This window comes from Sphaeramia orbicularis, chromosome 9 (genome assembly GCF_902148855.1).
Source record: "Sphaeramia orbicularis chromosome 9, fSphaOr1.1, whole genome shotgun sequence".
Lineage (NCBI taxonomy): Eukaryota > Metazoa > Chordata > Actinopteri > Kurtiformes > Apogonidae > Sphaeramia > Sphaeramia orbicularis.
In genome coordinates this window covers 55,375,027-55,389,237 of record NC_043965.1, presented here as the reverse complement: position 1 = coordinate 55,389,237, position 14,211 = coordinate 55,375,027, and the positions used below count along the sequence as shown (strand labels likewise).

Genomic DNA, 14,211 nt, shown 5'->3' with positions numbered 1-14,211 from the left:
ACAAAAGTTCGCTATGGTTTTAAGAAAAATGTAACAATTTTGTTCTTGATAAATGACTAATATTTCTTGAGGTCCAGAATAGGCTGGACAAAAAAACAGATGTCTATTTATTTATTTAATAAGAAACCACCTGATGGCGTCTTGAGCCGTCTGACTGGATCAGCACTTCACAATGAAGGTAGAATATTAGATGTCCTGGGAGCCATAGATCAAGATGTTAATCTCTATTTTTCTGTCTTTTTTTGTATTTCAAGCAGATGAGGCAGCCTTGGACGATGTAATCGGGCTGAAGGATTCGTCTGCAGTGTACACATCAGCACAAGACCAAGGAGGGACAGAGGAAGGGGAGGAAGAGGAGGAGGAGGACACAGAAGACACCAGGATGGGAGTGGGAAAAAATACCACGTCCAAGTCTATGGACAGCAGCAGCGAGGGAGGAAAATACGAAGAGGAGAACAAACATGGAGCAGATTTTTACCCCATACCGGTACATGACTGTGTTTGGTAGTGTTTTTATTGAAATGAGCTGGAGCAAAATACAGATATGAAAAGATCAGGACAGGCCCAGTATTGCACCTTTATGAAAGATTACCCCAATAGACCAGGGGTGTCAAACTCATTTTAGTTCAGGGGCCAGATTCAGCTAAATTTGATCTGAAGAGGGCCGAACCAGTAAAATAATAACATAATAATATATAAATAATGTCAACTCCAAATTTTTCTCTATGTTTTAGAGCGAAAAAAGTAAATTTACATTATGAAAATGTTTACATCTACAAACTATCCTTTCAAAAGATGTGAATAACATGAACAAACTGAAAAAATAAGTATAATTTTAACAATATTCTGCTTCAGTTTATCATTTCCACATGTACATTAGAACTTACAGATCACAGTGGATCTACAAACACAAAACATTAAGTAACAGGCAGAATATTGTTAAAATTGTACTTACTTCTCTTAAGACATTTCAGGTTCACATTTTTTGCAAAATTATACTTTGTTTTAGTGTAAATACATGAAAATATTTACATTTACAAAGAGAAACATTTGAAGTTGTCATTATGTATATATTATTATGATAGTATTTTACTGATCTGACCCACGTGAGATTGAATTGGTCTGAACCTGAACTAAAAGGATTGTTAATATTTTAGTGTAATTTTTGCATTTCACAAATTCATCCCAAGGGCCGGATTTGGCCCCCGAGATGCCTGTTTGACACCTGTTACAGACTGTATGTTGGAAATACACACAGCCACTGTGACACTAGCCTTTGGTTTATGCATTATTTTGAAACGTTGAGTTTGGTTAGTTGACTGATGCTCTTTATTGAGCCAGAAATGACCACATTTAGACACAAGGGAGGACTGTAGAAAGTATAAAAGGTGAAAACTGGCCAAGCTAATGTTTCACCGTATTGGTGAAAATACAGCTCTCAATTCCAATCAGGAAATGTTCAGCTAAAATGCCTCCAGTTGTTTGAAACTAAGTGTGCATTTAATCTAAACACACTAACTAGTAAGGCAGCAGACAGACCATGTAGTTTAGTACAAATGAATGCTAACATCAGGAAATATGGCTATTTATGTTACAAGCTATGTATTGTTTGAGTTTACAGCTGCTTAATTCAGTTATAAATTTAAACTTAGACTGTACTGTGATCTTGGAAATATTTGAACATTTAGCATGTAGCTGAAACCACCCAGTGGATTAATGTCAGCTTTACAATCATTAACTGACTCCATAGCCAATCAGCCTGCTGGTATTGTAATTAGTATTGTAATTATGTAATTATTAGTATTGTAATTATGTAGCAGTAAACTTAGTGCAACATGTTTACCTTAGAGACTGTTTAAAATAACAAATGTCGTCTTGTCTTATGATGTCACTCATGTCAATGTAACCATGTTGAGTTGCTTTGACATTAGCATTTGTCTGTTGCCATCTTGTTATTTTCAGTCAGAAATGCCCAAATTTGGCCAAGACGATAGACCCTGGAAACCACATGGGTGAAACTTGATAAGCTAATGTTAGTGCCAACCTGCTGAAAACATGCTAAGACAAGTGTTTAGTAGAAGTGTGAGCTTCTTGTGTCTATGTATAAACATTAATTAGCAGGCTAGCTGGCTAATTGGTCATCTAGACATGTTCACATTAACATATTATGTCTGGATATTGTTAATTACATCCTGGCAAACCACCGCCGTCACTCAAAACAACCATTTAATAATATAAAATTTAAAGCCTTAGTAGTTATTTTAAAAGGTGAGTTGTATAAAAATGAATCACCATACACACACACACACACACACACACAAATGTTCAAAACTCACCAAAGCATGTTTATATCTGCTGTAAAGTTACACATTTCAACACAGGCTAAATGAGGATTTATTTGCTTTTGGAGCCATTCTCCAGCAGACATTTGAGGAAATGCAATTTTTAGACCCCTTTTCTCTCTCAGGGCCAGGGTGTTAGAGCTACCACCTCTCCAGTCCATCCATTTCCTGTTTGTCCACATCATCTTCTTGTCACCGGCCCAAAGCATATTGTGGGTCAAAAGGCAAATAACGATAGTGATTTATCTGCTACCCATTTTTAAAAACACACACACACTGTACATTTTAGTCCTTTTCTTTCCTCTTTATAAATCCTGCATTATAATTCCATAAGGTTAAGACTTTAAATTCACTTGTGTACTCTTTCTGCATTTAAAGAAGTAGTTTAGTGCTTTGTTTGTACTTAAAGCTGCAGGAGACTTTCATCACCAATTTTTCATCAAATCTGTCAAACCCCAGTCATATCCTCAGTATCACGAACCCATAAGTCTTTCTGTGATTACTCACCTGAATTTCTTGCCTCACCGTGAACAATTCCGAAGTGTACTCCACCATAAACAAACCATTTGTTTACAAACAGAGCTGGTAGGTAACTCGGGCATCTTCAGAGTTTTGTTGCGACGTGCATTGTGGGAAGTGGAGGTTCGCGCAGCCGCCTGGCAGCGGCAGTGCAACCGTATGATATCATATGGATGCAACAAACACAATGCGGAAATGGCTTTAGCTCCGTTTCCCACAATGCACGTTGCAACAAAATTCTGAAGATGCCCGGTCATCCAAGGGTTGGCGGTTCATATCCTAGTCTGTCTGTTGTGTCCGTGGGCAAGACACTTCACCCTCCTTGCCTTCACTGTCACTCACACTGTTGTATGAATGCATATGAATTTTCGGTGGAGGTGGGAGGGGCCGTCAGTCTGCAGGGCAGGGCAGCTGTGGGTACAGATGTAGTTTACCACCACCACAGTGTGAATGTATATACGTACATGTATATGTATTTTCTTACATCCTTAGCTAATTGGAGAAAAAAAAATGATATCAGAAGTTGTAATTTGGTGTATATGCCTTTTACCTCAGTAAAATGATTGAAATGCTCCTTCCACTGCAAGATATTGATATAAAATGGAATCTTGTGTGTGTGTGTGTGTGTGTGTGTGTGTGTGTGTGTGTGTGTGTGTGTGTGTGTGTCTATTGGTTTTCTTTGTTCTCTAAGCTCAGTTCCATTCAGCTGAACAATTGCTCTGCTTTTCTCTGGTGTTAATGCCTGGAGCCGTTGAACAGAACATAAAGAGATGGAAATATGAGAAGCTTTAGATGTCTTCAGTTATTTTGTGTTATTGTGAAGTGGTGTTTGGTCTTTGTGTTTCCTCCAAGGCCACAGTCACGCATCCCAAACATTTCTGGCTCTGCAGATTTGGAGCATATTCTCAAGGTCACGTGGCCCATAGATTGTGTTTGCTTGTGGAAAACTCACGAATGCACTGAAAAGTCGCTGCGCTCCCTGAGGTTTTCTCTTCATAAAATGTCAGCAGTAGAAATCGACCACTAACCCCACACTGAGGACAGGCTGTAGGCAGCAGATGGAGGAGTGTGTTTACATGTTGTCCTTCAGCCATGGAAGACAAATCACATCTGTAGGTGATATTATTTTGGATCTGGTGTCATATGTGTGGTGTCAGCCCGCTGATAAACCTAACAGATGCAGATATGGACAGGGTTTGTCTGTCTGACAGCGACCAGTGCTCACTGTGGGGTCAGAGTATGAATACGTATCTGTTTGGTACAGATGTTTGCATATCGTCAGCTTCATAACTTAATTCCCTAACTCTTACACAAGTGGACAAAGTCTGTGGACCCGTTGAATCCAGGTGTTTCTTTTCTAACAGGGGTCTGGGATCCAAAACAATAATGACTAATGTCAGAATATAGTTTTATATTATGGGATAAATATTGCATTGGTTAGTTTGGTTTAAATTGTTATCTTTCCTTCCAAAATGCCTCGAAGATGGTTTTGACTTAATTTCTCTCAACACTGATTTTGTTTTTTTGTTTGTTTTTTTTTATTCGTAACTATGAATTCCAGTGTTGTGCCTCTAAATTTCTACATTATTTTTCGTGCTCCGACTGTAAATAATTCTTCACATTTCACTTAGGAAGAAAAAATTCCCATTAAGCTTTCAGGAAATATTGATGTTTCTAAACTATATGGACATAAATATTGGAACACATCATTGTCTACAGCTGTAAGATGTCCTGTTCATGAGGCTCTGACATAGAAATGTCAATATTAATAATCATTATATTTATCCCATAATATAAAACTATATTGTGACATTAGTCATTATTGTTTTGGATCCCAGACCCCTGTTAGGAAAGAAACACCTGAATTCAACAGGTCCGCATACTTTTGCCCATTTATGAATGAGTTAAACAGTTACGATATGAGGCTAATGATATGACGCACATGTCTATGACGTGGTTAATGTTCTTTACCATGTGATCAGTTGTAGTTGGTTTTTCACCTTCAGCCTACTACCCAACTTTGGATGCATTCTCCTGCCACCTATCCAAAGATGAAGTACTGATCCTCTATGCAAACGTGGTGCCATTTGGGTACATACCTGCTAAAGTGCATCCCTCGTAGGCCAAGGCCTTGGTGTTGGGACCTGGGTTGGATTCCATTGAGGCCATTTGCTGCATGCCATTCCCCCTCTCTCCCGTCCCCCTTATTCCGTGAAATAAAGGGAAAATTTCCACAAATAAATGTTGATGGTGGGATGTACACAACACTAACGACATAAACTGTTTATGTCCTGTTTCCTTAGTAGTCATGTTCAAGGTTTAGATGTAATAATAATAATAATACACTGGTGTCACATTTTTCATGTTACTAACATCATTCTATCTTAATTATCATTCACTTGTTTCTCCCAACACAATTTATCACTAATTCAGAGAGAGGCCTCTAAACAATGTCCTTTTCTTTTTCCTTATTACCGTGTCTTAAAATGTCATGTTGATGTCTGTATGATTTGTGGACAAAGGGACACAAATTCCATCTTGAATCAAGCCAGCAAAGGAAGTGCCAAAATCTGCATTTCCTTTAATGTCTCTAAAAGTGAGTCCATCCCCATACACTCATGTTAAAATGTCAAACTTTAAACCTGAAATAAACTTGTTTAGAATGTGGTGTAATTAGCAGGTACATAGCCTGATAATTAGGCCAGGTATCACTAATTTTGTTACTGTTAAACATAAGTGCATGTGTTAAAATTTAGTAAAACTGCTGAAAATGTCAAAGTCTCAAATGGCCGTCCACAAATGGAGTCCACCCTCTTTGTACGGTAAACGGTAATATGCCAAGTTCAGCCAAATAACAGGCCCCTCTTTAAGTTTGACACATTGTAAGGGTAGTATTTTAGTACTCATGACTACGTTTGGTTCTTATTTTCCTAATTTGTTCATCACGTAGGGCTTTTTATACATGCATAGTTTCACACTGCTGCTTCGCCTGTCATTTCACATAGATTTGTCAGGCAACCAACGACGTGTCGAAGCTTTGAGCATCTCAATTTGTCTGATGCTCCTAAGGTGTCTCATGCTTGTCCCGTCTGTTGCTTTGTAATTGTGTGTTCAGGTGGTGGTAAATGGAGTGGGTGGGGCCACCGGAGACCAGGACACCGAGAACACAGAGCTGATGGCCATCTACACTAAAGAGAATCAAGCCGCAGAAAAGGTAATCCAAGTTAACACACAAGTGAAATACTCCACTCTGCATTTTTCTCGTCCGAGTCCTAAACATCGTCAACCAGTCATCAACTACTGTAACGTCTAATCAGATTATGAACTGCAAAAAAAACCAACAAAAAACAATTTATTTATATTCATTGCAGCAATGCAATACTGTATTGTCTGATTGGACGTTGGATGGACAGACAAGGGTTTATTCCACATTGGTCACTTTATTGGAAGAACAGTTTTGGTAACTGTGCAAACTGTCGGTGTAGAAAATAAAAAGACTTCAAACAAAGAACTGAATGAACGTCATCCAGGTTATTAATTGAAACACTGCAGCTGTTTGTACAGGAAAATACAATCCTGTTTACTGACAATGGGTATGGTTACATGATGTTTTCTAAATCCGATTTATTTTTCCAGAAGAAATTAATTCGGAACTTAAGTATTTTGTCTTCTGTTTCCATGGAAATGTTAAACCTGAATAAAGGTTTACATGAGGTATTAATGAGGTAGATAAGTGAGCAGAAAAGTTTGTGTTGCAGTGCTCACATTGTCTTGTTCTGGCAGCCCTTCTGTTAGCTTAGCTTAGCCCTTCTGTTAGCTTAGCTTAGCATAGTCACTGCATTTACATGGTCACACGTAGCCAGTTTTTTAAAGGTGATTTGTTGTCTTTTGTCAGTGATTTTGTGAAATCCGATTCTCTCTAATTATTTCTTTAGATCTGCGACTTACTGCACTCATACAATCTGTGGACTGTTGTGTTGACGGAAGTTGGAAAATCGTTTTGTTGGAAGGGATGCATGTGCTAAATTAGCTTTGCTTTAGTGTTTTAGCTTTGCATTAGTTTTTATTTGCCCAGATTTTATTCCTGCAGTAAGTCTGTTTCTCCCACTTAATGGAACTCATTAGTTCATGACAAATGAATGAATCCAAAGCCAGTGTTGAACTGTTCCTTCAGGGTTTTCCAGGCTGGTAGATCCCATCAGAATAGCCCACTGGAACGCTTTGGGAAGACTAGACTGCAGTGCAGATTCTTCCACCAGCGCAGAATGTGTGCGTCATCGCCACAGGACAAGACACTGAGCATGTGTAGAATGGAAGGAATAAAGTCCAAACGGAATAAAGGCTTTACATGTCCAGGAAGAATTTAGACCGCAATTAAAAGAGGATTAAACCAGTGACTTTAATCAGGTTTAAAATTAATCTACACTTTTCTTTTTCAACTGGAATAAGGTGTTTACATGGGCATCTGAAATAGGATCGAACCTTTAATCAGATTAAACCAGGAAGAAAAATTGTCATAGAAACGCACAGAATGTGTAGCTGAAGTATTGGAACGATGTTGGATTGAACAAGTGGTGCCAGGTACAACAAGCCCCACCCCTCGCACGTATTGTAGCATATTTTGGCATCGATCCAGCTGATGTCATCATGTCTATTTCATGTACTGATGTCATATCAATTGCCTCTATTTATGTGCCAAGTTTGAAGTAAATTGAAACAAAATTGATGTTTTAATGGACATGTGAAATTTCACCCGTTATAAGTAAATGGGGAAAAAAAGATTTTGAAAATTCATAAAAATTTTAACATTGACCTACTTTTCCCAAAATGTAATCACATCTGTTCTGCATCACTGGCAATCTGTAACCCAATTTGGTATGAATTCAACCAATAGTTTTGCTGCGAAAGTGTTAACAAATAAATAAACAAACTGAACCAAAAACAATACCCCTTGTGTCCCCTTCGGGGAGGGTGGGTAAAATATATACAAAAATATATAGAAATACAGAGTTTCTAGTTAAAATGCATTTTGTATTGTAGGAATACAAAAGTAGACACTAATTCACAAAATTTCCTGGTGTGGTCAATGTGTTGTGAAGCGGTGGACCTGGTATTGAGGTAAATGTACAACACTGTCATTTTACTTTGTTTATTTTAACATAAAAAATAGGTTGAACAGGCAATATGGTTGGTATAGATTTGGAACGGTGTCTTCCAGGATGACGATGCTCCCCATCATTAGGTTGGGTCACTGAATGGATTAGTCATCCAATGCCGCATTTCCGCTATGTGGAAATAACTCAACTGGACTCACATACCAGGTACTATTCCTGGAGACCGTTTCCATTACAGGATACTACCCACTTTAGGGTACCTGGTCGTCATAGCGACATTGCGCGAAACTTCTGTGTCATCTGCTCAGAGAGTTGCTGATAAAGTCGTTTGTTGTGTGTTGTCTTGTCAAGCTCACACTGAATCATTTCATTGTCCACCAAGGACAGAAATGTCTGAACCTCCTGGACCGACCACAGAGTTGTTTTGTGGGTCGTCATGTGGATTAACCACCACTATAGTTACTGTCAGCTTTCACATCTGTTTTTTTTTTTTTTTTTTTTTTTGAAGGTGGGTCGCAACACAATGACACAGAGACAATTCTCTGACCAATCAGTGGTCTGCAATGTTTACATGTCACGTTTTAGTATCTCTTCACACGTTTTGGAACCTCGGCGGAGCAGATACCAAAAAAAACGGGTACCAGATTCCAGGTTCTTTTACTTAATGGAAACGCAAAAAAGCAGAGTTGAGTTGAGCCAGTACCATGTAGTGGAAACGCAGCATAAATGTCTGCTTTTTCCTGTAATGTGCTTGTCTTTACAAATGGTGCATTTATAAAATGAAGAATGTCAATCTGTGTGCATAAGAAACACTTCCTGTACAGTCTCTTAATAAGTGTTAATGTGGTAATATAGGCTAAAATATTTTCCATTCAGGTAATTGGTAAACAACTAGGTAAATTCAAAGAAACTACAGCCAAAATACAATGTTAATTTATACATTTTTACTTGAATAAAGACTGTTACATCAATTCAGAGCTAAATTGATGCATTGTAAATAAAGGAGTGTAGCCATGAACAATAACTACAGAAGAAAATGTAAGTTATCTTTGTATTTTGTACATTGCTCAAGGGACTATAGGTCTTTGGAATTAAAACCAGAAGTGGAAGTAGTACATGACTGTGCAGAATATGCTGTTCAGTTGTTAGAATCACTTCCTGTTTCTTAAATGTCACCATGACTGTGCACTTTTGTTTCTATGAGTCAAATCTTGTGCTTGTTTCTCTTTGACCTAGTTTCATCACTTTTTTTTTTAGCTCACACTCTTGCCTTTCATAGAATCCTTTCTTCATTTCTGTTTAAGCCCATGGTTTTTAAGCAGACATTAAACTTGTTGCGTGTGGCAAAAAGGAGGTGGAAAACACTCCTCCAGCATATGTAATTGTGGTTCATTACACACAGGGAGATGTACAAGAGAACAGTGTGTCAGAGGCATGTGTTTTCACCCATTTACCTTCTGTGTGTGTGTGTGTGTGTGTGTGTGTGTGTGTGTGTGTGTGTGTGTGTGTGTGTGATTGTGCGGTTAGAGCTCCATGTCTGAGACGTTGGACAGCACAGACAGTATTGACGCCCGGAGGATGGACATGATCTACACCATTGAAGACACCCCGCCCTGGTACCTGTGTGTGTTCTTAGGATTACAGGTAAACAGTCATCTGCAGCACAACAACAGCTCCTTTCACATCTAATTGTGTCCGCTGTAATCTGACTTCACGGCCTGATCACAATCCAGGGTACTAGAAAGGGTGCACATATAGATAAAAAATAATAATGCTCCATCAAAAAATCAGACAAGCCATTTTATTTGTGTGATATTTCTGTTTTAAAGTCCAAAATATTTTTGTATTCTGGTGTCTCTAAATGTGTCAGGCTTGTACCCCTGTCAGATCATAAATTCTTGGGTGTACGGACACTCCAGCCTAACAGCCTCCATATTTAATGCCTACACACATATACAAATGTTTCAGCACTCAGGAGAATCATGCATTGTTTCTTGCGTAGATGTGGTGTCCAAAGCATGCCTGCTGAAAAATTCCATATATTGACAGAAACAATCAAATCAGACTCACATATTTAGAATGTGGTGTACGGACACTACTTGGTGTCTACTCTACCAGATGTGAATGGAAATCTGTCTGAGCGCATGGTGGCATCTGTGTTCCATCTGGAACTAAGTCTTCCTGGTACAGGAGGACAGAAACATTTGGAACCAGTGAGAACAGTCGATCTGTAAGGCATATAGTCCAGATTATTGATGGAAGTATATTGGTGTACGGACACTCCATGAATTTGGGTGAACAACGCACCATTGAAAACATGCGCTTCCACGTAAACATCCGTTTGACACATTGTTCCCAAATTTTCTGCAGCCAGGGAGCATACCAAAGTCTGTCTAGTTGTGCATATTTAGTTGTAATAATACTGAAAGAACAGGTTCCCATTCTATGATTCCAATTAAAGGGCTGGAAAAGAAGGGGTTAACAACAAAATGGTGGATTGTCTTAATACTGAAAATAAGAATTGATAATCAAACAGCTGTTCAACAAAAATGATCAATAAATGAAAAGCAATGTGATGTGTGCATTTTGGAATAAAAAAGACACAGGAGTTGAGTAGGAATTATTTATTGTGTTACAAAACATTACGGACAATATTTTTGCTCTTATAACAATAAAATTGTGCACGTTTTCACACTCATTGGGTCGCCATTTTATCAGTTTTTATCCGATTTTCTTCAACTTTGGAGGATTGCAAGATCTAGTAATAAGATGGACAAAGAAACATTTTGGGAATGGTTTTGGGAATATCTTTTTGAAATACTGATTAATAACTGATGCAAATATACTTGTACACCTTGATTGTGATCAGGCCATTCATCATGTGTTCCAGTGGTCACACCAGTCATGTCATGGTAGAATTTGTCATCCATCCTCACACACAAACAGCCTCTGAAATATCATCTTCTTCTGCCTGCCCTCACACCACCTCCAGGTCATTCTTCATGTTTCACTTGTTTGGAAGGTGTTCATCTGTAAAGTTCACCACACTTGTTTTAAGTTTGTCACGGGCTCGGTTCACATGGCAGTACACTGGAGGATGTACCGTGACGTGGTCGGTGTGTCCTGCAATGATTGGCCTCATTGAAGCGGCTGCTAGGTGGCAGCCAGAAGGATGAATGAGCTGGCAAACATCCACACTCTGTCCTTCAGTAGATAAGCAGGGGCTCAAAGTAAACACTGGGAGAAAGTAATAGTGGAGTAAAAGGGAAAACCTTCAGGCTCTGTAATGTATTCAAGTCCAAATCAGGGCTTTTCATAAAATGCAAACAGAACCTCACATCATTAATACAATGTGAAAACTGTTAATGAGGCTCTGAACATTACAACTCCATAGACGGAATCATCGAAGGAATAAAGACTGAAACTTATTGTTCATCTGTCATGGTATCATCAAGTTTTCCCCCTCGCACACAAACTCAGTCTGTCAACATAATACTGTGTGTTTAACCTTCAGGTTCAGCACAGTTTGGTTGTGCTGCTTACTCTGTTCTCTTCTGTTTATTTCTATTTCAACTTCAACTGCTGTAGATGTAACACTGCCATTTCAGCATCAAATTCCATTAAAGCTGTGTCCAGAGGAGAAAAGGACAGTAATGCTACTATTTTTATCATATTTATCTAGTTTGTCACTGTCTTCGTGGCTCAAATTTCAGTAGTTTCACTTTGTGTCACTGCATTTACACACTGTATTGGTTAATATAAAAAAATAATAGTGCACACATTTTCAGACCAAAATATTGCTGCATTTTTTTTTCCTGAGGAGCTTCAGTTCATCCATTTTAGTCCTGTTATGTTATGTCTGTCTGTTTGAAGAGTTTTACTGACTTTATTCTAAATGTTAACCAGCAGCCATACACATAAAAGTCTGACTTAATGTATTCTTTCATTTATTATCTTGCTCATAAGCCTCATGATTATAGGACACATGAAAAACACAGCTGCAGCAGTCAAAACATTACATCATGTTGCATTACAAAATGACAGTTTCCATCACAGCTTGGTTTTAAACAACACAGTCCTCTCTCCTTAACTCAGGAAATAAAAATTAACATTAAAATTTCCCTTCCTGAAGAAAAATTCACATTTTTCATAATCATAAGAAACCAACATAAATGGAGACTATTTTACTGAAGAGTTCTTCCCTTATGTCCTGTAGACTGGACAGCAAAACAGAAGTTGAGCCTCATTATTTCCTTCTTATGATGGTAAAGACTGAAAGAACTTTGAGGGAAGAAGACAAAAAACACGTACCAAAATATGTCACAAATTGGTGGACAGTTGATCAAGGAGTTGAACCAAAAATGATGGAGTTAACTACATTAAAAAACCAAACCTTTGTGTTGTACTCCAGGTTTTGTTTTCTGATAAATTTAATTAAAAAATGGTGGTAGATTTTTTAATTAATCAATTCATCCATTAGTTTGTTTTGTTTTTTGGAGAAATGTATGCAAGAACGCAGATGGTTTCTTTATTCTACATTTGTTAGCCCTAAGACCTCTCATTTTTCCTGCTTTTCAGTCTTTGTTTTTTAACAGTTGGTGTGAGGAGATGGAGTGGAAAGAGCACAGAGCTGGGTGATCATCTTCTAGGCCCTAGAACAAATTCACAAATTCAGTAATGTGTAGATGATTGTCATTAATATGTGCTTTTCCAGTTTTTTTACCCCTTTGCCGTTGGCCTCAGAGGTATTGTCATACCCTGTGGTGTCTGTGTCATCAGCCCATTTCCATCATGTTTGGTATTTAGGTGCATCTTGGGAAGCTCTTTGATGAGTTCTGTGGGTATTGACCTTGACCTTCCTTTTCAAGGTCAAATTGGGTTTGATGTGTCAAACATTTTTCAGGTCTGTCAGGGTCAGTGTGTGGTTTTGGAGGCAAATAAGAGAAGCTGAGAGGGGAGGGGAGGTGAGGGGAGGTGAGGGGATAATGATACTGGTGGGGGAGCAGGGAGCTACAGGAGTCCAGGTGCAGAGCAGCCTTCATTAGGTGGCTGAGGGGTCATCACAACGTTCAGTCTGCTTTTCTGTATCATTTGAATTATTACAAAAAAGAGACTTTACTCAGACACTTGTTTGTCGTGTGTCCTTGCAGCACTACTTGACATGTTTCAGTGGGACTATTGCCGTGCCGTTCCTCCTTGCCGAGGCCATGTGCGTGGGCTTCGACCAGTGGGCCACCAGCCAGCTCATAGGGACCATCTTCTTCTGTGTGGGGATCACTACCCTGCTACAGACCACGCTGGGCTGCAGGTACTCTCACATGCACACAAAAACAGTTAGTTCACATGGACATGGTGTACAACAATACACCACCAGATGCCATAAATCAGGCATGTTGAACATATGGTCCGTGGGCCAAAACCAGCCCACCGAAGGATCCAATCTGGCCCATGGGATGGATTTTTGAAATAAAAAATTACAAAATTAAAACAAGAAAAGCACTCGGAGAACGCAGACCTCTGCCAAGACAGATGGACCCCCCCCACCCACCCACCACAATTTAATAAGTTGTTCCTTGTGCCAGTATCAACATTTCCTGAAAATTTCATGAAAATCCATCCATTACTTTTTGAGTTATCTTGCTAACAACCAAACACACAAAGCAAAGTGATCACAATACCTCCTGGCAGAGGTAAAAATTACACTGAAGATATTAATGGATATAAATCAAAGGTGACAAAATCATTTTAGTTCAGGGCCCACATACAGCCCTATTCAATCTCAAGTGGGTTGGACCAGTAAAATACTCCCATAATAACCTAGAAATAATAATAACAACAAATTGTTATGTTTGTTTAGTTGTAAAAAAGTAAAAATTTGCATGAAATGTGGTCTACATCTACAAATTATGTTTTCACAAAAAATGTCAATAACCTGAACAACCTCCAATGTCTTAAAAGAAAGAGAGAGAGGGAGAGATTGAGAAAGGGAGAGAGATAGAGATGTTTGGAGCTGTTATTATTTTAATGTTCCGGCCCATTTCACATCAAATTGGGCTAAATGTGACGCCCCTGTCATAGCTGAACATTTTTACTGACTCTTGTATGATCAAAACAGTCTCATCATGAAATCATTTCACATATCATATTATTTCTGTATATTTTTTACACAGATGAGAAAAACACTCAGCCAGTGTAAGTGTACACTGTTTGAGTAGTTTCATCATTTGCACTTTCAT

At 38.6% G+C, this 14,211-nt stretch overlaps 1 protein-coding gene across 6 annotated transcripts in view; it reads left to right on the top strand.

Moving 5' to 3' along the window:
• The window catches only part of slc23a2 (solute carrier family 23 member 2), a 71,108-nt gene that overhangs the window by 30,706 nt on the left and 26,191 nt on the right, over window positions 1-14,211 (top strand). For 4 of the 6 annotated variants that reach the window (XR_003936256.1, XM_030143273.1, XM_030143277.1 and 1 more), the window contains 4 exons: window positions 255-487; window positions 5,977-6,075; window positions 9,503-9,619; window positions 13,126-13,283. Coding sequence is in view for 5 of the 6 variants with exons in the window: in XM_030143273.1 (XP_029999133.1) it covers window positions 255-487; window positions 5,977-6,075; window positions 9,503-9,619; window positions 13,126-13,283 (607 nt within the window). In the remaining variant the exon portion in view is untranslated. The remainder of the gene's footprint in view (window positions 1-254; window positions 488-5,976; window positions 6,076-9,502; window positions 9,620-13,125; window positions 13,284-14,211) is intronic. The other 2 variants (XM_030143275.1, XM_030143276.1) reach the window with 1 other exon arrangement.